This window comes from Triplophysa rosa, linkage group LG4, assembly GCF_024868665.1.
Source record: "Triplophysa rosa linkage group LG4, Trosa_1v2, whole genome shotgun sequence".
NCBI lineage: Eukaryota > Metazoa > Chordata > Actinopteri > Cypriniformes > Nemacheilidae > Triplophysa > Triplophysa rosa.
In genome coordinates, this window is record NC_079893.1 from 11,693,388 (window position 1) to 11,717,180 (window position 23,793).

At 36.0% G+C, this 23,793-nt stretch overlaps 1 protein-coding gene across 9 annotated transcripts in view; it reads right to left on the bottom strand.

The window, feature by feature from the left end:
* prom1b (prominin 1 b) overlaps positions 1–22,344 on the bottom strand; it is a 32,526-nt gene extending 10,182 nt beyond the window's left edge. For 2 of the 9 annotated variants that reach the window (XM_057332290.1, XM_057332288.1), the window contains exons 1-14: positions 21,746–22,343; positions 13,740–13,801; positions 13,437–13,463; positions 13,150–13,355; positions 4,698–4,818; positions 4,525–4,588; positions 4,338–4,427; positions 3,882–3,905; positions 2,695–2,912; positions 2,206–2,280; positions 2,054–2,117; positions 639–798; positions 371–523; positions 137–260 (exon numbers count right to left, since the gene is read on the bottom strand). In XM_057332290.1, the coding sequence (XP_057188273.1) occupies positions 137–260; positions 371–523; positions 639–798; positions 2,054–2,117; positions 2,206–2,280; positions 2,695–2,912; positions 3,882–3,905; positions 4,338–4,427; positions 4,525–4,588; positions 4,698–4,818; positions 13,150–13,355; positions 13,437–13,463; positions 13,740–13,801; positions 21,746–22,001 (1,644 nt within the window). In that variant the 5' untranslated portion in view covers positions 22,002–22,343. Of the gene's footprint in view, positions 1–136; positions 261–370; positions 524–638; positions 799–2,053; positions 2,118–2,205; positions 2,281–2,694; positions 2,913–3,881; positions 3,906–4,337; positions 4,428–4,524; positions 4,589–4,697; positions 4,819–13,149; positions 13,356–13,436; positions 13,464–13,739; positions 13,802–21,745 lie in introns of all 9 variants that reach the window. The other 7 variants (XM_057332293.1, XM_057332291.1, XM_057332287.1 and 4 more) reach the window with 6 other exon arrangements.
* Positions 22,345–23,793: the final 1,449 nt, after the last annotated feature.

A 23,793-nucleotide genomic window follows, 5' to 3' on the forward strand; every position in this document is an offset into this window, starting at 1 on the left:
ATACATCAAAATGTAATCAAAAATTGTTTGCTGAAAAGTTTCTTGATGATTTATGTACAATTGTAAATCTGTTGTGTGTGCACGTAATCTACTATCATCTCTATCATCTGTCATCAAGCAAGTACTACATCTATACCTTAAATAGCTGTCTGTTAGCCAGTGGCTCACACACAAGCTTCTCAACGTTTCCTGCGACAACAAATGTAGTGACTACAACTCCCATGAGCACCCAGGAGAAGATGAAGCTGAAGCCGACAGAACTGACCACCAACACAAAAGAAAAGAGAAATGTAAGCAGGCGTTAGGAGTTTTACCGCACCATTATTACATACTGTAGAATATCATTTTGTGACGTTGTTTAATAACTCACGCCATCAGCAGATTTCCTCCGGTGTTGGACAGACAGCCACGTGTGGTTGGCGTAGCGTTTTTATCGTAGCCACACGATCCACACAGCAGCCCCAGGAAATTAAAGGCCAAAACCAGAACAACCATACAGCAAATCACAACACACCCAATCCACCTATAAACAGAGACATAAACATATGGAGCAAAAAATGAAAGTGTGCTTTGCATGTGACTAAAATAATTTAGTTTAGTAAACTTCCATATTGTTGGCGTTTACAATGATCATGCACCTGTAGAAGTCTATCTGGTCAATCTGGGGGTAAAACGCTTCAATGTTCTTCTGGCTGTCCGTCAGGAACTTGGTGAAGTTCTCAAGTGCTGGTTCCACAGGAAACATCTTTGTGAAGCCAATGATCTCTACACCTGATTTATCCAACAGCCCTTTTGCTTCTTTAATAGAAAGAGACTAAATAAATCAAGTCAATTTGTGTGTCGAAAGTTAGCACAATCCATCAAATTCTTTCAAATCAGCACAAAAATGTTTTTGTGAGATTACAGTTTCACCTCTCAGGGAATGCAGAGAATGGATTTATAAAATGTATTCCTTGAATCCTAAATTACTGTTAAAGAGTCATCCAAATGCATGAATGTAAATAAACTTTGTCCAGAGGTGTAAAGTACTTGAGTAATTTTCTCTCAAGGATCAAGGATCTTTACTTTGTCAGTGTTTTTACTTTGGAAAAATTTTACTTCTATACATTATAAAGCATAGGAAAATAAATGTGCTTCAAAAGGTTCTTCGATGCCATAGAAGAACATTTTGGTTCCATAAGGAACCTTTAATATCTAAAGAACCTTTCTGTTTCAAAAAGGTTCTTTGTGGCGAAAAAAGGTTCTTCCATGGCATCGTTGTGAAAAACCTTTTAAGCACCTTTAGTGTATATCATACTTTTTACTCAACTACATTTGAAAAATATATGTCAATTTTTACATTTAAAAAAAGTGCATTAAACGTCATAGTACTATTTTACTCAAGTATTTTACTCAAAAATGGATTTACTTGAGTGAAAGTAAGATAGTAGATTTTTTATGTACTTGAGTATTAAAAGTAAAAAACACAATGTATTTTATGAAATGTAGTGAAGTATAATATATGCTTTATAATGTAGTGAAGTAAAATTTTCCCAAAGTAAAAAGACTGATAAACTTCATAAATGTCCTCTTAAACACTTAAGTACTTTACACCTATAGTATTTATAGTACATATATACTGTAGTACATATTTAATGGTTTAATGTTAATGTGTTAAGGGGACACAGTTCTTGACACACACTTACTGGGAAGAGCTGGATTTTTTAAAAGATGGACAGGTTACCGCATGCATAGAAAAATGAAATGATACACAGCATAAAAAGTTTAGTAGTTATAATAAGAAAACATGTAAACATGTCAGTAAGAAAACATGACAAATGGAAAAAGAAAATAAATTAATTTAAATGATCCAAAAGGAAAAAGATCAAATAATAAAAAAGTGTGATCATAAGCCTTCAGGAAAAAGAGCCAAAAAAGCTAAACTGTGACAGTTTCTTTTCCTAATTGTAGACAAAAGTACTTGCTTCTCAGATCATTAAACCATTAGTATAACATAACCATATAACCATTGTGGACAGACAAAGGCATGAATGAATAAAACCTTTCCACTCACCTGACACAATTTCTTTTGTCTGTTCGGTGACTAACCTTGGTGTGTCATTAAAGGAAGAATAGCCCTAAAGAGATAAATGAGGTGAAATGGTGAAAATCGACCATGTTATATTATGGTTGGCTTACAGAGGGTGTGATACAGATCCATCTGACCTTCTGTACAATATTGCTGAGGTCTGTTTTAAGAACAGCATCCAGATTGGCCAAATGGGCCTCAACATCAGGCAACTGTTGAACAAAACACAGGAGTCACAGCTGACCAACAAACTGTTTCAAATTCCTCACGTTTCAGGTTCTTAAAGGTAAAGTGTTTAATTTCTCACTAATGGCTGATTGGCTAAACCGTTTATTATAAATAGAAATATAAAACAAGCAGTAGCCAACTGTTGAAGACTGAACCACTTCCTGTTTCAGTTTTTTAACATTACACAAACTTTAGAACAAAATACAAGCAACAGAACATTTAGAATCAAACTGTCAAATGAATATCTTTAAAAATGATCAGATTAAATAAACAAATAAAAATAAAATCTGAAACACGAAGTGCCACTGGACCGGTGTTGTTTTCCTCTTCTAAAATGGTCCATAGTGACAGATGGTGACTAGATACAAGTATGCATACTGTAGGTGAATAGGTGTTACCCCATGAAAGTTTGCGCTGAGAGCGAGCTGGCCAAGCGTTCCACGGATGGTGTTGCAAATGTGTGTTACGTCTCCGTTGGAACAGGCCGGGTCATTGAGTGTGTTTGAGAGAGAAGCACGTTCAGACTGGAGAGAGTTCTGGAGTTTGCCCGTCCCTTCCTGCAGGGTCTCCAGTGACGTCGTCATACTCTCCAGAGCTTCTTTAGCCTCGCGCATGGCTGTACGCTCACAAAACACATTCATTACCACACATGCAGATGATACACTAATGGACTTGTGATCTGTTGGTGATATCTACTGTAAACATAAAACTGATCACAGAACAGCCATTTCGACCTCTGAACCACATATTTTGTATTTTCTTTCTTTTTCTTCCTTTTCTCGATTCTCTATTGTACTACCCTAATGCTTAAATATTCTGTTTTGTTTCATCAATAAAAACTCTTTACAAAATTCTGTAGGGCTGTTTGATTACAGCATTTTTGGAATCAATTACAATTTCTAGTTTTGGAATCATTGATTCCTTGCTGTTGTTTTCGATTTCCTTTCAATTCCGTGTTTTACTCCAAATATTTATTTATAATTCAAAATTAGCACATTTTATAATGAAAAAAAAAATCTCTTGTATGAACCTCTGCTCTTCTATGATCCAAGGAGACTGGGGCTTGTACCCCAAATATGCTTTGGCAGGTTAAACCACAGGCTCTCTTTCTATCATAAATAAATTCAGTGGTAAAATATAAAAATTCACACACACACACACACAGTATTAAAACAACACAATACACAAGACTGCTTAAATCAAGAAAATACAAAATAACATACTGCAACAAATCATTATCTTTATTCACATTTTCCCAGTTCAAATTTGCCTTAAGATATTAAATTAAGTGTAAAAGAAATATTGTTTAAAGCATGAACCTTGTTAATTTTATTTGATATATGTTTTAAACAAATAAAATCTAATAGCGGAATAACAAATAACTTAATTATCACTATATTCTCTGAAAACAGGCCTTAATACTTTGCACAATTTTGCTTATCTTTTTCAGGGGGTGTGTAATTATGGGGGGGTTATTGAAAAACACAAAATGATTACGAAAATGATTTTGTGCAGTACAACAGCACTTACAACAAGCACAATGTCTATCCTCACTGAACACATGGATGAAATCACTGACTTTTACCTTTAATAGCACCCTCCATTTTAACTTTTCGCCACAATAACAAGCCGCAGAAACAGAGCAATTGATATCAGTATAATATCAGTGTGTATGTTGAAATATATGGACATGCACAAGATCAAAAGAAAACATGGAAGGAATAAAAATAGAATGACATTACACTGTTTACTTGTTCTGCATAAAAGTGGTTTATATATAATATAATATATTATAATATAACCATAACATATCCATAACATATCCATAATATAACCATAAACGAAAAGTCACAAATTTTAAATATAAAGACTTCTTAGCTGAAAGATAATTGAATTAGAGTCAATCTTCAGCCAAGAAAACAGAAGTAACAGTTAAATGGCCCATATGAACAATATTTCTCTTCTGGTTCTAGCATTGTTTCTGTTCATACCTATGACTCCGCCACTTTTTGTGTGTTTTTGTATGGTGACATTTTTGTACCTCCTGTCATGCGAAGAGCGTTATCTAAAGCCGGTACCACTTCTCTTTCCAGCTGGTTATGAACACGTCCACCAAGCAGAGTTCCGATATCTATTAAACCACATTGGAAATAAATTATTATATAAATCTCAAACATGAGGCAAGTTAAAACATAGATAAAACTGAGGAGGAAATACGAAATACTCACTGTCTATGTCTGATAACACTTTGTTTTTGGTTGTTGTGTATTGCGCAGCAAGATAGTCTATTTGCTATAAAATATAAACATAAACAAAATAACACAAACACAGATTTGTTACTAAGTGTATTAGAGTAAATAATATACTGTAGCATAAGTGCATCTCTGTCTTAATGACTTACAACTGGTGTGTAGTTGGCAAATGATTTCAGGTCTCTTATGTTGGTGCTGACAAAACGTCTGGTGCTTTTAATCTGAGAAGTGATGTTCTGGTTTGCTGTGTAGGCGACTGCCACTCCCGCTCTGTAACACAAAACAACACACACAAATTGGTGGATACGCCTGGCGATATAACACACTTGTGATATGCAGTAATAACAGAAGACCACTGTGTGGTGCTGTTTTTCAGAGCACAGACAAAAAAGATCAAATAGAAAATAGAAGAAAAAACAAACAAAAATAAATAAACAAAAACAAAAAGATTAAACAGTAGGGTCTTCTAAAAGATACAATTTTACAAATAAATTAAATAAACTACTTCCACTTTTCGATTTCAACAAACTTAAACATTTACAGTAAAACCAAAATTATTTTCTAAAAACAAAAAACAACTGCTTTGTCCTTAAGGCACTTACATTGGTGAATATGAAATTTCTCCATAATAAGAATATTATTTAGCAAAAATTGAACCTGTACATCATTTGTTATAATACCAAAAAATATTAAATGTTTTAGAAAACTGTGATATCAGATCAACTCTATTTTCTCAAGTGTCAAAGCATGGGTTTGTCAATCCAAGATGTGGGTGGCATTGTTTTTTCAAAAACACAACAACAAAAGTTTTTTCAACACAAAAGTAGGCTTATTCCTGCCCCTTGTGACGTTAAATTCAAGTCTTATAAAGCGAATCAATTGATCTGTGCAAGAAACTGAACGCTATTATCGCGTCTTCGGGTGAAATCTAATCCCATTCATGTGCAGAGGTGGGTATAGCCAAAATCTTTACTCAAGTAAAAGTACAAGTAACTAGAGAAATTGTTACTCAAGAAAAAGTAAAAGTCACTATTTTAAAAATTACTCGAGTAAAAGTAAAAAAGTATGCAATGAAAAAACTACTCAAGTAGCTAGTTACTTACAGTAGTTACTCTGTATCTGATTATACAGGCCTACTATTCATAAAATTAATATTAACGCCAATATTTTAATATTTACCAGTATAAAATTACCAGTACATTTTCCTTTATTTTACGGACATTTCCGTTAATGCTAAAATGTAATTTAAAGCCGTGCAAAATGTAAAATACAGGTAAAACAACTGTAAAAAATGTATATGGAAAATTCCTTCATGTTAATACTAGGGATGGGTATCGTTAAGATTTTAACGGTATTACTATTCTTATCGATACTGCTTATCGGTCCGGTACTTTAACGGTATTCTTATCGGTACTTTTTGATATGAAGATATGTTTTCTTGGGGATGGACCAGCGGAATCAGAAGGAGTGGGTTGGTTTGCTGCAGCTTAAAAAACATTTCACAATCTTTATAAGGGTAATTGAATTTTACTCTAAATAGTTATGTATTTGTGCATGTTTATTTTGTGCATACTGCACTGAATTATTTCAGTTCTCAGTGTAATAATAAATGATCAAAGACACGTGAGCAGAATATTTCAGATTATAACCTGCAAATTGAAAGCTGCACTGTTACTCCAACAAATACAATTATATTAGACAGCAACCTGTCATTTAAAAATCACATCTCAAATGTCACAAAAACAGCCTTCTTCCACCTTAGAAATGTTGCCAAATTACGAAATATTTTATGTGTTGCTGACGCAGAGAAGCTAATTCATGCATTTATGACCTCAAGATTTGACTACTGTAATGCACTGCTTAGTGGTTGTGCTGCATCATCAATAAACAAACTACAGTTAGTTCAGAATGCAGCTGCCAGAGTTCTAACCAGGTCCAGAAAATACGATCACATAACCCCAATGTTATCAACCCTTCACTGGTTACCCATTAAGTATCGTATTGACTTTAAAGTTCTTTTAATCACTTATAAAGCCTTAAACGGTTTAGCCCCACATAACAGAGCTTCTACCACACTACAACCCATCACGCCCTCTAAGATCTCAAAACTCCTGACTTTTGATAACACCTAGAATAACTAAATTCACCAAAGGGGTTTGAGCTTTCTCATACGTAGCACCTAAACTCTGGTATAGCCTTCCCGATACTATTCGAGGGTCAGACACACTCTCCCAATTTAAATCTAGATTAAAGACACTTTTTTTCAGCCAAGCATTCACTTAATGCAAAATATGCTTAATAAACCACCGGGAGATTGCATTTATTAGATATTATTTACTAGAATAATCTTGCTTGCTCTATAAACACCATGCACTGTGCTGTGTTTTACCTTTTTTGTGTTTTTCAGTTTTTCTTATTTTCTCCTGTAAAGCTGCTTTGGAACAATGCACATTGTGAAAAGCGCTATATAAATAACATTGAATTGAATGATTACACATATAGGCTGATTTATTTTTTTAAGTAGTTAATAGAAAATGGATTAAATGTGTAATTTCCTTTCACCCATGTGGAATTTGCATAGTTTTAAGGTTATGGAAACCAGTTAGATCAAATTTACAGTTGTTTTAAATAGGGTGTATGGCATTAGCATATATAAAGAATGTCAGAGTTCAAGTAACGTCTGTTAGCATTCAGCAGACGTAGCTGGGGCATCAAGAGATGAACTAGATTTGGGCTAAGCAGTATAAAACAGTGCATCTCTCTATGGAGTGATTTTAGTCTCATTATTCACGCGTAAAACAAGATTCACACATGCGTAAACAGTTTCACAATAAAACCTAATTTACGTGCACAAAGTATAAATATACATTTAAAAAAAACTATTCACGTGCGTAAAACAAAACTATTTTCTGATAAAGTACGTTTCGCAAACATACGACTGTGCACAAATATTTCGAAAGTTTAAAATGTACACGTTTATCGTGTTATGTGAATGTCCGCATCGAACTTGTCATTTATTGTCCTTGTTTGCCCTTGTTCATTTAAAACATACATTGTATGGACATACAAACATGAACACATCTCATCTATAAGGCAGTTTGTTACCCAGACGGATTTTAGCAGTTCAGTGGAAGTGACTGCTGGTTGTGTAGTTTTAAGTGGTCATGTTCACTCACTATTTCATACTTTTTTCTACAAAATAAGTTAATAAAAACAGATTTATTGTGTGGCTGTATTATGTTTTAATACAGCATCACAGCTCAGAGAGTAGAGTAGCGAAGCTGTACAAAGGAGCCTTTAGTGCTAACACTAGTGCTCCTTGAGTTCTGTGCTCTCCACAATTATGATTGGTTAAATGGTAATGTGAATCTGATTGGCTAAACAGGATGACAACTCAAGTGGGAGGGACAGCGCTGCCAAGAGAGTCTCAAAATACACACAAACAAATCCAGGGCGATCACACGTGAGTGACAATTTGCACATTCAAATTCAATGATAACTTATAAAAAATATTTGTGCACAGTTGTACGTCTGTGAATTGTATTAAGCTTTTGTGAAACATATTTTATGAGGATATAATTTTATTTTACGCACATGAATTGTTTTTTGTGAATATATATATATAAGTTGTGCACGTGAATTAGGTTTTATGCACGTGAAACTGGCTACGCAAGTGTACATCGTGTTCTATGTATGTATAATTAATCGCTCCATATCTCTCTGTCTGTACATGATGCACTTTTGACATGTGCTATGACAGATAACTTATGTTTCCACCCTTACAAGCAAAGGATTTGTTGCACTTGTGGCAACGAGCATTGTCACTGTCAGCATCAAATTTTGTGAAGTGTAACCACACTTTTGAACATTTAGTTCTCTCCGCCATCGTCGTGAATTAAGAGCGTCTTATTTCTGTGTGGCTGTTCGTGTGTGTGTGCGCGCTGTGTAGACACAAACTGCGCGAGAGACATGTGACGTGCGGCCTCACGCGCTCTGCTGGGAATAACGAATATGCATGCGCCAAAGACATTAATTCTTGGTGTTATTGAAAATTAGAAACTATTGTTGAGATAAAATGTGCAAGATAACATTAATGTAGCAATAACATATAATACTTTTTTCCTGAGGACCGAAAGCAGAACTGATAAGGGCAGAGTTTATCGATGCTCAGGTCCAGGGGCGCCGTTAGGTGGGGTGCAGAGTATGCCGTGCATATGGGCCCAAACTCTAGGGGGCCCCACAATCATCCCTTTTTAATTTTTGCAGTTAGTTACTTTTTTTCCGTACATACACAAATACATGTCAGTTAATTGAATTGAATAATATCGTTTTGTGAGACATTTGTATGTTTGCATTAATGCATATCATTTATCCTACTGTTATATTGTCCAATATTGTAGCAAATTGCTTAATCACATTTCTATAATTATATAACATTTTATTATTAAAATCACAAATTTAAAAAATCTGAAGAGGGGGGCCCAAAATTCTGTCTTGCATACCCCCCTTGAAACTGTTAATTGCGCCCCTGCTCAGGTCTTTCATAATTTTGCCTCGGGGCCCATTTAATACCGGGTTTCGGTACCTATCCCTAGTTAATACAGTTAATATTTAATATTTTTACGGATTTTTTTAGAGTGTGGGAATTAAAAATTATTTTGAAATATTTTGAAAAATGTTGGACAATGAACAACGACGGTGCCCATTCACTTCTATAGTATGGACACAAAAACAATGCAAGTTAATGGGTACCACCATTGTTCAGTTACCAAAATTCTTCAAATGTGTTCTTCTTTTGTGTTCTGCAGATGAAAGTAAGTCATACAGGTTTGAAATGACAAGAGGGTGAGTAAATGATGAAGGAATATTCATTTTTGGGTGAACTACCCCTTTAAAGATCTCCTTGAAAAAAGTAAAGCAAAGTTATGAAGTTTCCCTCAGAAATAAAATGATGATAAACTCAATAAAACTGTTGAACTAACTAATGAGATCTTCTCAATTATGAGATGTCACCTTAATACACAAAACAGGTCTTAATGAATAGTGGACCCCCCACACACACAGACACACACTCAATCACTCACACACACACACGCACACACACGCACACACGCACACGCACACACACACAGTAACACTGCAGATACATATTAAATCTGTGGGATCTGATTACTGATTATTGCAAGACAAACCTCTATTCCCTTTCCTTCACTCTCTCATTGCCCCTCTTTCTCTGTCCTTCTTTATCTCTTTTTTTTAATAAAGGGGAAATGTGATTCAACAAAGCAAGCCATAGAGAGAAGAGAAGAAAAGAGTGAAGAAACAGCAGATTTGCACAGTCATGTTCTCTGCTTCCAGTCCTCATCCTGAACAATTACTGCGAACCTCTCGTTGAAAGTCTATCAAGACACACTCAAACACACTCACTCACTGTACAGTCTTTGGCTCACAAACGTCCATTGTGACCTAGGAAACTGCTGTCAGCACTGTCACAGAAAGAAAAAACAGAAAGAGAAAGAGAGGGAGAAAAAGAGGGGGATGGGGTCTAGAAATAAAGAGGGGACTTTCTCTCTGGACAGACTCAGGGCTATCAATGTCACATGTGTTGAATGTGTCAGTGTGTTTGTCATTCTAGACAACCACAGGTGCCCACCAGTCTCCGGCAATGTTGCAAACTGACTAACAAACCTCTGAATTGATAATGGCTCTTATTTTTTATTTATTATCTCCTTTTGTCTAAAACTTGAATAACAGCGACAGAAATGACAAAAATGAAATGTATAATGACGGCAGTATACATATAACATGTATAATTGTCAACACCCAAATTTGTTATTCACTCACCGGTGTTTCCCATTCATTAATTAGACTATGGCGGCCGACCATAGTCTAATTTGTTCCGCCATAGTTTCAAAACGAACACTTTTTTTATACTTCTCATAACAATATATTATTATTGTGTTGTCTGTTTCCAATATTGATTTATTCGTCGCGGCCTGCCACATTATCAACACTGGCCGCCATGAATAGATTTTTCATGATTACCATTTACATTTTTATTTTACTATTTAAAACAGCTTAATTCATTGTAGAGTTGCGAGTGCTCAGCACCTCTCTCTCTCTCTCTCTCTCTCTCTCTGTTGCGTGCAGCGCCTCGACAGCGCCTCTCTCTCACATGACAGTGAACGAATGAAAAGGTGACGGTGTTTTCAATATGCGTTCCTCCGTGTACTTCCCTTTCCGCGTAAATGTCAACAGTCACAGATGTTATTGACAGAGAAGATGGCTGATCGAGTTTATATGACTTAACGAAAGGTTAGCAGAGTTTTCCACACATTATATTGGTATGTTCTGAAGCGGGAGGAGCCAAGTGTATAAAATGGCTCCTGGCAGCCATCTTGGAGGTGGAGGTGGTAGTTGTTTGACATGTGATTTTGAGCCTGTTGTTGGCATAGCCAAAGTTGTAAATATTGTATCTATTGTAAATATTGTAAATATTTTATTTTGTCTTGATTTTTTAGGACTCTTTTTACCTGCACTATTTGAAGCTCACCTTTGCACCCAAATAAACACCAATGAACTGTGAACTTTGATTCCCTGTCACTATGTTTACCCTCAACCGCTGGTACATCCTAACAATTGCATTCAGTTGTGTTAAAATACAATATAATGTGATCAGAGAGTTGAAGCAAAACAGATTTCAAGTGCCAAAACTAGGCCAAACGCAAACACGAGTCACGGCGTGATGACGTCACAAATATGCTAATTAACGTGTGACGTCATCAGCGCCACAGTCTCTCAAAATCCTGTGGGAAACACTGCTCACAGTCTTGCTTTCACTCAAAGCTAGCGGCTAGCAGCTAGCTTCCGGTGTGTTCGTGTACTGAATTAAAATGGTAGAAGCGCTTTTGTGTTACACAAAAAAAAACCTACAAATGTTTGATCAGCAAAAATATATTATCACAATTTTCATTTTGAGGTGAACTGTCTCTGAGCCTGATCAGAAAACAGTCTTATTGAAAAACTCGGAACACAGAGTAACTGGCCTGGACTAGGCTAGATTAGTGGAGTCCAGCAACACAGATTGTGTTTACCACCCAGAAGAGAGAGCATTGAAAGGATGATGGAGGTTCAGTGGCCCTGACCTCTAGTCTATTTCTAGATCAAATTAATCTAATGAACAAGTGAACTAATGAACTGGAATCACTGTTCACATTTTCACGCAAATTAACCGCCCTCTACACACACACACACACTATTGGCGCAACTTCGAATCCGAACTCGCGCTCTTCCATTTTCACCTTAAATACTTGATTAGATCGTACAGGCATTATTTTCAACAAAATGAAGAAAATATTTGAAAAATGGCTAACAGGTTTTTAATAATAAAGGGTGTGGTCCCAAATGTCCCAAAACTCTATTATTATTATATAATGTATAATGTATAAAAATACTTTATTTATGGCTCTGTCAAAATGGAATGGTGTTTAAATATGGACTTTGAATGAGCCCGGTGGAATGGATTTGAGGAAGCAGGTTAGAAGTCTAGGATGTAGCTAAAACGTGTAATGGGGTTTAATTTATTAGGCATTCCTCAAGTGTAATGGATTTGAGTGATGGTGCTCTGAAAAGTGAACAACATATGTGCTAAATTGGAGACGGTAAAAGTGAGTGGGTCCAATGGAGTGGCTCAGAGATGACATATTTTTGTATGCAAACACCGGAAGCATTTTAAGACTTCCTGTTCCATCGTTTTTTTTAAATGGGTTTTTGGTAAATCGCCTGAAATAAGGTCTGTAGCTAACAAACCTCTAAATATATTCACGTTTTAATCTATGACATAAAACACACTAGTTATAACCCGCTTGTGAATTTTTAAACCTTTATTGTGTCTTTAAAACGGCGGTTGCAAACAAGTTGTTAAAAGCAACTACTTCCTTTAGCGGGACGTTAGACATCATCGTGCATATAAATCTCACAAATAATGCAACATGGGCACAAAATGTCTAGAATCATTGTTGGGGATTCATTCACTGAGTAATTACTTACCAGGGAACACGGTTTTAATAAAGTTTGAGAAAGTTGTCGGGGGCTTGGTGGTGGTGACACCGATATCGAGCAACCATAGTGTAGTCTGTTTATAGCATCTTGTCAGCTCTTAACTTCTGTATTTAAGCTTCAAAAATAGCTGTTGATCTGTAAAGATTATCCTGATAGACAAAACGTGTAAACAGCATGAACATTTGTTAGTCGCAGATCTTATTTTTTGCAATCTTCCAAAAGTCTATGGGAAAAATGCATAGGGTTTCGGTCGAGGGAACCAGCGCGGTGTTTACTTCCAGGTTAGCCTACAAAAATACGTCATCTCTGAGCCACTCAATATCATTGGTCTTAAAAAGTGGGTGGGTCCTGTTCCACTCCCACACAATGGTTCCGACGCCCATGCATTAACTGTATACTTATCTCTTAAATCTGATTGGTTGATTGGAATGCTGTCCAAGGGTGAATAAATAAATGGTGACCCAAGAATAAAATCAGGAAGGTAAAATCAGGAAACAATGGCCTAAATGTACACACTCCACAAGGGTGAGAAAGACTCACGCGAGGAAGATGGAGGTAGCGATGAGTGTGGCCATGTAGAAGCCACGCTGACAGTCTGCGTTCTTCTTATGTCGTTGATGCATTTCACCCCCGCAGTTCTCACAGCAGCGGCACACACAGAAACACAGCCCCACCATTGGCATCAACATCACAAACAACAGCCCCACTACTGCCAGGACTATAAAGCCAATCTCATAGTAGATCGACTGAAGAGAAGAAGAGAAAAAAATAAAATAAACACTAGGAACTGAAAGACACCATATAGATATTTTGATGGATGCAATTACCTGTAGCAATAATACAACATTCTCTGGCTGCTTTGCCATAGTTGAAGAGACATCATTTGTGTGGGTGATTAAAATGGACAAAAACCACATAAAGAAAAAAACAACTGACTTTAGATCATCTTATCACGTTTATAATGTATATCTATGTTATTACAACATTACAATATTGCCATTACAGATAAGCAGACTACACTATACACAGGTTCTACGCTGTCAAAACACAAAATTGAAGGACCTGCAAATATAACATCACTCCTTATAACATTAAAACACATGCACAGACACAGAAATACACACACACACCTTCTTGAAGTCCTCCAGTTTGAGTCCTCCCTTGTTCTGCTGCAAAACCTTAACAATGAGATCTGTAACAACAAATTCAGCAGATTCATGCTTTTAACAGAAACGTTTTGGTTGCTTTTGGGGTTTGGTTGGAATCTTTAAGAACAAATCAGATGTTTGACAATGTAAAAGACATTGTGTCAATTTCGTGCTCTGATGAGTCTAGTCAAGTCGAGTCAGTTTTAATTTATGTCAAGTGTTGTTATAGTCTAGTTTAGACAGTCTGTTGTGTTCTGTCATATCTGTGTGTCATTATCCTCTGTTATCGTTGTTTTAATCCCCCTGTGGATTTTACTTTGTGTTTATTTATTAAAGTCATTGTTTTCCACCACCTCTGTCTGCGCCTGGGTTCGTCGCTGTCTGTGAATCATGACAGGTAAGAACATGTAAGTTAATGGTCTGGGCATATTATTTCCATAGAATCTTATTAATGGTGCAATTGGTGAAATTAAATTAGAATAACTTTAACATTTAGGATCACCTGTTTGATTTAAGGTGATGGAATGTGGAAGTATCTCTTTGACATAATGAACATACTGTATGTACTTTTGGAACCAATAATATGTCATATAATGCTTTTGAAAACCTAAATTAAAGGGTAGTTTTCCCCCCCAAAAAAATTCAAATTTTTTTAAGTAATAACCAAATATACATTGGGTCGAAATGATCGCTTTTTCTTTTATGCCAAAAATCATTAGTTTATTAAGTAAAGATCATTTTCCATGAAGATATTTTGTAAATTTCCCACCGTAAATATATAAAAACTTTATTTTTGTGAGTGGACGCAGCAAAATCGCAAACAAGAATGCCCGGAAACACACCTACAAACTTCACTCGCTGCTACCCGCTCTTTGAGAATATCCCCCTCAAGTTTGGTATCTATGTAAAGCTTAGAATTTCCACTTACGGGTTCATCTACTCTCGACAACTTCATTACAGCAGTAAGCCAATAGAGAGCCTTCAAACAAACCTGTTTGTTCTTAGCAACGGCCTGCTACAGCGCCTCTATTAACAACTTCAAAGATGATTTTCTCAATATTTTGATTTTTTTGCACCCTCAGATTCCAGAGTTTTAAACAGTTGTATTTTCCAGATATTGCCCTATCCTAGATAGGATTGATGCCCCAGAAATCTCAGTTGCTAACATTCTTCTAAATATCTTTCTTCATGTTCTACCAAACAAAGAAATTTATTTGGCAGGTTATTCCATAAAACGTTCTTTTGTGTAGAACTACATTTATACATATTTAAATTTTATCCATATGACTTAGTCTTTGATAACTTATAAAATCATTTATGGGAGAAGGTAAGTGGTTTAAAAGCTTTAAGTGACTTACTGAGTCACCCTAATTCTTCTGGCACAGTCACATGCATCACACACCTCTTACCCCATCTGAACTGAACACATGTATGTGTGTAGAAGATTATTTTATCTAGTAGCACACACACAATATATAAAATATACAGTAATAGTATAATCAATATTGAATATCAGTAATGTCACATTATAGCACAGGAATCTCCACAGAATTATTTTGTGATCACCGGGGGCAAAGTTGTGTGTGTGGATTAGGTATGGTTGGACTGAATAGCAATAGCACTGACAGAAAACGGCTTCAAAACACACTAAATAATCTCTTAATGAAAATGTGAGGGTTTGATTTAGGGTTAGATGATCATTTAAAAATAAATATTATTAGTATAAACAAAGAGTAGAGGTCGATGAAAAGTCCCTCTAAAATAGCAAAGCAAAGCAAAGGTTTAAGAGTGAATGAGTTAACTTAGGCCCTGTGGTGTCACATTTAGCAAATAAGTCACAGAGTAGTCTTAAAGAAGCTCTGGTATCTTTCAATCACACATTTAACTTTTAATTTGTAGTCGTAACAGAGATTCAATATCACTCTTTTTTATGAACAACTAAACTTCACATGCTTAAAGCACATTTATTCATTTAGCAGATGCTTTTCTTAATAGCAAAATTACCCGTATGTCACGGTCCCACCGTCTTGTTTATGAAATTCTAGTCGTGTGGTGGGATCGGGGCAGAGTCCTTAGGTTATGTGTGGAGAGAAACATATTGTTGTCCATTTGACAATAATATACGTTCTCTCCAGTGTCTTGTCATTGGTCCCATTCCTCTCGTTTCCTCGTAATCTTTCCCTAAGTGTTTGATTACCCACACCTGCCCCGTGTCGTTATCCCTCGTTTGTCTTCCCTTTAAATACCCTCTTGTTTCTTTGTCTTGTGCTCGTGGATTGTATCTGTACGTTTCGTGTTCATGTGCTTACCCGTGTTCCTGTGCCTTGCCTGTGTTCCTGTGCCTTGCCTGTGTTCCTGTGCCTTGCCTGTGTTCCTGTGCCTTGCCTGTGTTCCTGTGCCTTGCCTGTTCGTGTTTTGTGAGTTTTGTGCCTTGCCCGTGTTCCTGTGCCTTGCCTGTTCGTGTTTTGTGAGTTTTGTGCCTTGTAGTGTTTAAGACGTTTGGTCGTGTCCTTGAGTTTAGGTTAGTTGTCTTGTTTTCATTTTGCCCCCTCGTGGGAAGTCTTTTGTTTTATATTTGTTCCTTAGTTCTGTTTTCCCCCATTGTGGGTGTTTTGGTTCTGTTTTGTGTTTTAATAAATATATCTGTTAACCCCTTCACTGCCTGCCTGCGCTTGGGTTCTCTTTCACGCCAGCTCGTGACACCGTATTGCATGTAAAGGCATACAGCATCTAAATATCAATATTGTGTGCATTTTTTCAATCGGACGGCTGTTTTATAAAGTTGTAACCAGTGTTGGGTAAGTTACTCTGAAAAAGTAATTAATTACTAGTTACTAATTACATATTCAATAGTGTAATTAGATTACTGTACAAATTACTCTCTCCAAAAAGTATTTAGTTACTTATTACTAATTACTTTCTATATCCTACATCAACCTTGATTAGTTAAGTGATCGAAGGATAGACATGAAACGGCTTATTTAATTAATTCAAATAAATAATATTAAACTACATAAAGTAGTATTATTAACTGACCAAAGTATTACAGATGTGAGATTTATACATTAAAGCAAGGATTTTAAAGTTAAGGTCTTTGCACATACAGTCCGAAATTTTCGTATGCGTTTTTTCGTATTTGTCTCTCGTTTGTATGGTGTCTCTGAATTGTTATAATAGGCCACTCAAAATGCTTGATACGGATGCGAAAACGCAGAAAATCGAACCCGGTCCAAATTTTTTATGACGGACGAAAATATCGGCAGTAGTGTGTAAATGTGATTGACACAAAGTGAGGTCGTATTTATTTTTTAACGTGCGGAAATTTCTGACGCAAATTTCTGACTCAATGTGCAATGGGCTTTAGACTTTGAATTTTGATGTCAATTCCACTATTGCACACACATATTACACAAAGTATTTAGTTTAATTACATCAGAAGTAACTGTAATTAAATTACAGAAAAAATAATAGTAATCCCATACTTTACTTTTTCAAGGGAAAAGTAATTAAATTACAGTAACTAATTACTTAGTAACTAGTTACACCCAACACTGGTTGTAACCAACTAACGTTTTTTGATACAATGCATAAAGGAGAGGTAAGCTGCTGTCTTGTATCAGGACTAATTTACCAAACAATTTACCATACAATTGCAAATGACCATCAGATTGTGCCTGATGAAGACCTAATGGTTGAAATGTTGCAATGTTGATTAATAAATGTTTTGTAATCTCAGGGTAGAGGCTTTACTCTTTATAACTTCTTATGTCATTTTTTTGTACTGCACCTGAGTCCAGTTAGAGTTTGGGATGTGAACACTCTTTGTATTTTTAACTCTTGATTCAATCCCAAAATATTTTGCAACACATTTATTTCTGTACGAACATAAGACAGGTGTTAATGGCCCTTCTGTAAGTGATCATGGTGTGGTATTATCATCAGTGGCACAGACAGAATTTCTTACGCTCTACATGCATGTGCATAAATGAATAATCTTTCTCTTCAGTGCTTGAATCAGCTTGCAACACTCCTTTTCAACAAATCCCCCCTCAATTTTGCAAATCAGATAATTATGAATATTTTGGCATATTGTGTATTATATTACTGAAATTGTAGAAAGCATAGCAAATCAAATCTGTTTACCGAAGCTCATACATACACAAACAGCGTCATCATTTTAAGACATGCAAACTTTTCGTTTGAGATGTAAATTCATTTTAGTGTTGATTTCTGTAAATGCAAATTACACTCAGGTTATTACAAGCTGCTGTTAAAATGACAAATTCACATTCGTATATTGCTGACTGTACAAAGCACTTTAGAACTGTAAAACAATCATTTAAGCAACTGAATTCTTTCTTTGAACTGTTCAATGAAACAAAACATAGGAATAAGTTGGAAAAAATGAGAAATCGAGTAATAAATGTAATAAATCTGTAGATCTATTCTGAGAAAAAAATGTTTTCTATATGATAGCCTAGTATCTGTACTGCAAAATACAGCCAAAAATACACTAAGAATATAAACTAACCTTTGAGCCCAAAACACCTTTACATGGACAGATAAGCTTATTTACTGTTACAGTACTAAATTTAGCAGTTAACACACTTTGCAGGAAGATCAACAAAATAGCATTAACATCACATTATTACTCAGTGACAAAAGTGCCATGGACAAAACACTATAATAGATCAATGGATAATGTGTAAAATCATTGTTTTCATAGTATTAGAAGCTTAGAGACCAAATGCAGATGACAAATGTTTGTATGTCATACAAAGCAACAGCGGGCTGTGTAAACAACAGTGAGCTGAACTTATGTAATGTGACCGCTGTTTGTTTTAATGTGGGTAACCTGAAATCTGAATAATAATAATAATAGACAGGTGTGCAACAAAAGTGAAAGAAATGATGTGTGTTATTTTTAAAATGTACAATTCAGGCAGAAAAAGATGAATGTACATTTTGCAAGGATATATCTCATAGGTAACGGCCTTATAAAAACTCTTAAACAAAACTCTTTCAAGCCTTTTAAAAAAACAAAAGATCTTTTCAATATAACTAACCTCACACTATTACATTATAATATTCTTAGAAAAATTCATACATTGCTGAAGGCCAGCCAATCAGATCTAGCCTACTGGTGAAATATCTGCTATAATACAATATGTTGAAATGTATGCAATGTACATGTTTGCTGGCAAAACGCTGGCAAAAAAATTCTGTATGTATGTTTATCTGTGAGAAAGTGAGAAAGATATCTGGAGAGAGTATCACTGGTTAAAAGTGGCATATGGTTAATCCTATTACAGGGGTCTTTCTGTTAGCCAGTTAAGTGGTCTCTCTGTAATGCTTTCTTTCCTCATTTCCCCACTCTTTCATCAAAACTGCATGTCTCTCTGTTTTTAAATCCCCCCCCCCAATTCTCTCTCACTTTCATATCTTCTCCTAACAGTATCTCCAGATACTTCATATATATATTTAGATTAACACCACTAACCCACATTGTACATTAACTAACCCACTGAATAACTTCACATCCACACACACACAGAAACAATAGGATTGTTCGACTTGATGCGGCGCCACAAGATCCGACAGGCGGATGACATCAAAGTACCACGAGAGCTATTCGAAAGCATACTTTTTATAGTTTTATGGTTTTTCGAATCGCTCTTGCAGTTCTTTGATGTCATCCGCCTCTCGGATCTTGCGGCGCTGCATCAAGTCGAACAATCCTACTGACATCATAAATGGGTCAAATGGGTGTTGCTAATCTCCCTGTCTTTAAATTACAGTGCATTTTTAATCTAGAGATCAGTGATATTAAACTTCATCTGCAGTGGGACACAGGGAGTCCCCTCAGATTAACCCAAAGACCCAGACTGTGTATACAGCCATCCATTGTTTCATCTGTTTACTCCGCTCATCTCAGACAGATGTAATGCAGCCAGTCAGATTAAGCTCCATTACGTTCTTCTATCAGTTTATGAATTTCCACAATACCTCCCTCACAGATCATTCACTGATCTAAAATCAGTCATGTAAAACATGCTTTGTGCGATTTGCGTTTGGGTTGTACAAGGGCTGTTCACTCATACAGCATTCATTTATTATTATACGTTACATATACCTGTGGAGCATATGGCACCGAGATTATAAGATTACCTGATTGGACAGGTGACTCATAGAGCAGATTGGTTAATTGGTTAGACAGCAGGGATTTAACACTGCAATCCTATTCTACTGTACATAAACACACACACACACACACACACACACACAAACACTAGTGGTCCTTTATTCTCAATTTACTGACCTCACTAAAAATCCCACCTGATAACAACCTGACCTTAGATAGTGATAAAAAAATAGGGTCTGGGGGCAGCCTTTCTACTTAAAATACGTTTATAGACTGTAATGTATTTCTATACTACAGTATATTGCACAAAAATCCAGTCTATATCTTCAATACCTCACTGTATAAACTAAGCATGTCATAGTTAAATTACACCCAGAACATTTGCATTTTAATGAACTTTCCAGAACTCCCATTATCTTAAAGGGACAGTTTACCCCAAAATAAAAAGTCTGTCATCATTTACTCACCCTCGAGTTGTTCCTGATTTATTTGGTCTGATGAACACAGAGAAAGATATTTGTAACCAAACAGTTCTTGGCCACCATTGACAACCATAGTAGGAAAGATGGCGATGGTAGTCAAAAGTGCCCCAGAACGGTTTGCTTTCTAATATACATTCTTCAAAATATCTTATTTTGTTTTCAACAGAACAAAGAAATATATAAAGCAATTTTCCTACTATGGTAGTCAATGGTGACCAAGAACTGTTTGGTTACAAGCATTCTTCCAAATACCTTTATCTGTGTTCATCAGAACCAAGATATTTATACAGATTTGGAAGAACTCGGGGGTGAGTAAATGAAGAAAGAATTTTCATTCTTGGGTGAACTGTTCCTTTAAGTCCCTATTTTATTGCAAAACAGCACAGCAATAAATAGTAGATGCAATCTTGTTGTCTTCTAATGTATGCTAATCGCGCAGCTCTCACCAGCCACAGGCTCAGAAAACAAGAAATCATGACCTACAACCATGAAATGCACCACTTGGACTAAATAATGAAGAATGTCATACACAGTGTTGGGTGTAAAGTTACTAAGTAATTAATTACTGTAATTTAATTACTTTCCCCTTGAAAAAGTAAAGTAAGGTATTACTCTTATTTTTTCTGTAATTTATAATCAGTTACTTCTGATGGTAATTAAAACTAAATACTGTAATAGTGGAATTGACATCAGAATTCAAAGTCTATCTTTAAAATCCGTGCTTTACCGTATAAGTCTCACATTTGTAATACTTTGGTCAGTTAATCATACTACTTTATGTAGTTTTATATTATTTATTTGAATGAATTAAAAGAGCTGTTTCATGTCTATTCTTGAATCACTTAACTAATCAAGGTTGATATAGGATATAGAAAGTAATTAGTAATAAGTAATTAAATACGTTTTGGAGGGAGTAATTTGTACAGTAACCTAATTACACTATTGAATATGTAATTAGTAACTAGTAATTAATTACTTTTTCAGAGTAACTTTCCCAAAACTGAGATGACTTGAACTGAATAATGAGGAATAGTAACGAAAAGCAGCCAATAAAAGCCCAAATATTTTGTGAACTCCAATATGTTTATGAAGCATCTCGGGGTGGGAACTCATGAACCTGGTTGAAAAAATGCCTTTTGCCATTTCTGCAAAAACAAGGCAAAAAGTTTCACTTTTAAAAGTTTCCCATGGTTACGCGTGTTATTCCACAGTTTTGATGAGTTTAGGATATTTTTCTAAAATGTAGGCCTATAACAAATAATATTTAGTGAGTACCTGACCATAAACTTTTACTACTTTGCATGTGATGTTGACAACACAAAGCGCAAGTAGAAAACTTTTACGCACGCTCCAGTGTGTCTTACCTTTAGGAAAAGGGTTGGGTTGAACCACGTACAGAAACGCGTGGACCATTTGGAAAAGAATACCGATGGCACCCGGTTCATAATAGGCGTGCGTTTCGTACACCACCGACGGCACGAACCCAAAGTCCAACGTTTCCACGGGCGCTCTGAGCATCGCGGTGCGCGGAGAAGAATCCCGCCGCGGCTCGTGGGTCTCGCTACCCGTGAGACCCCAGGTCATGACCAGCACGATTCCCACTCTCCACAACATGTCCATCAGTCCGCAACGGGCAATTTCGACTAACAACGGGAATAAAAAGGGGGGGGGGGGGTGGTTAAGTGAAAGGAAAATTGATTTTTTTTAAATGCTTAATAGTCCTCGACATCAAAATTAAAATTGAGAAAAAACTAAACTGGGGTCATGTGATAGAAAAGAAAAATAGAAAAAAATGAATAATTCCAGCTGATTCGTTTACTCCCGAGTGTCTTCTGATGGTCTCATGGTAGGTAAACATCCGACCTGGATTGCTTGCTTAGGATGAGTTCTGGATATTGTCCGACCGTGTTTCTCTGACCTGCGCCTCCCGCTGCGCGCTCACGGCAGATGCGACCTCTTCTGTCCATTGGCACGCACAGTAACTCCGTGTGCGCGCACTCGATAAGTCTGTTGAGGGAAATCAAATCCTTAAACCAGTAAGCTAGTATTACTGGTTCTACATCGTAAAAAATGTGCATGTGGCTTATGTGTAGAGATGAAGGTCTAGCACTAGCCAAAAGTTAAAACACACTTCTTAATTCTTCATTATTATGATTTCACACGTTATAGAATAACATTTCAAAACTAATAAATAAGAGTTTATATTAATGTAGCATCTAGGCCACAATGAGTGCACTGTAACTCACTTTGGGTAAAAGCATTCATCACACGCATAAACGTTAATGTAAATATTTAAGCCACCCTTAGATGCTTAGATTTGCCTGCATCTCTGCAAACTGCATTTTCTTAATTAACGTCATGAGGTGCATCCGTGCTATTGCACGAGTTTGCATGCATGTTGGTTGCTTTTCAACATATTATCCAGTTCAACTCATGCCTTTTATAATAGCTGACAAGATTCTAATTCTTTTCATAGTAGTATCTTGTAAATTTTGCCACAGACTCACTCGATGTTGATAATGGTAACATCAGATCTCTGTGTGCCATCTTGTTCAAACAAAAAATGTTACTAGCAAAGAATACTGTACACCTTCTTTGATGATGTTTCATTCATCCCCCCCCCCCCACAAAATAGCAACATTCATTATTAATAGACTATTTATTGACTATTTAGTTATTAATCTTACCAAAGAATCAAAGATGAATGATCATTGTAATAACTGAATTTCTTTGATTAGTAATGCAGAGCTCAGCTTTAGACCTTAATACATATAGTGTCCCTTTCAGTACACAGTTAAAAAGTCAAGTGGTGTGGGAAAGCTGCATCTCTGCACTTTGCCAAGACACTAGTCAAGTTGCTCTGTTCATTGAAATGTCCCATGGCTTCATTTGGAACAGCTGAAAAGGCTCTGTGTGGCTGTGTGTGTATGGACATGAATGCCAATAAAATGAGGAGAGAAGCCGAAATGGGTGTTATCTCAGCCATTTTGCCAAAACAGTCTTTATGCACAAGACAAGAGTTTAAGACCAAGTTTCAATCAAATTCTTACTTAAATCTAAAAATCAACAGAAAGCTCCTGGATTATAATTTTAAGAGTACTATGTAAACCATATTAGCTACTTTGACATGGTCAAGTCTAGATACTCACTTTTTGTAATCATTTGAGGTCAAATTCTCAATCGGTTTAAACTAGTGTCTGGATCTCTATGGCTTGGCTTTCTTTCCTACCTCTTTCAAAAAACACGTAATCTTTCCCAATTTCTTGCGACAATCACATAAAAGTATGCATAATATTTTGGTTTTAAATTCACTACATGGGCAGACATATGTTGTGTAGCATTAATAAATACGTGTGTGTGTGTGGTGTGTGTGTGCGTGCGTGCGTGCGTGCGTGTGTGTGTGTGCATATGT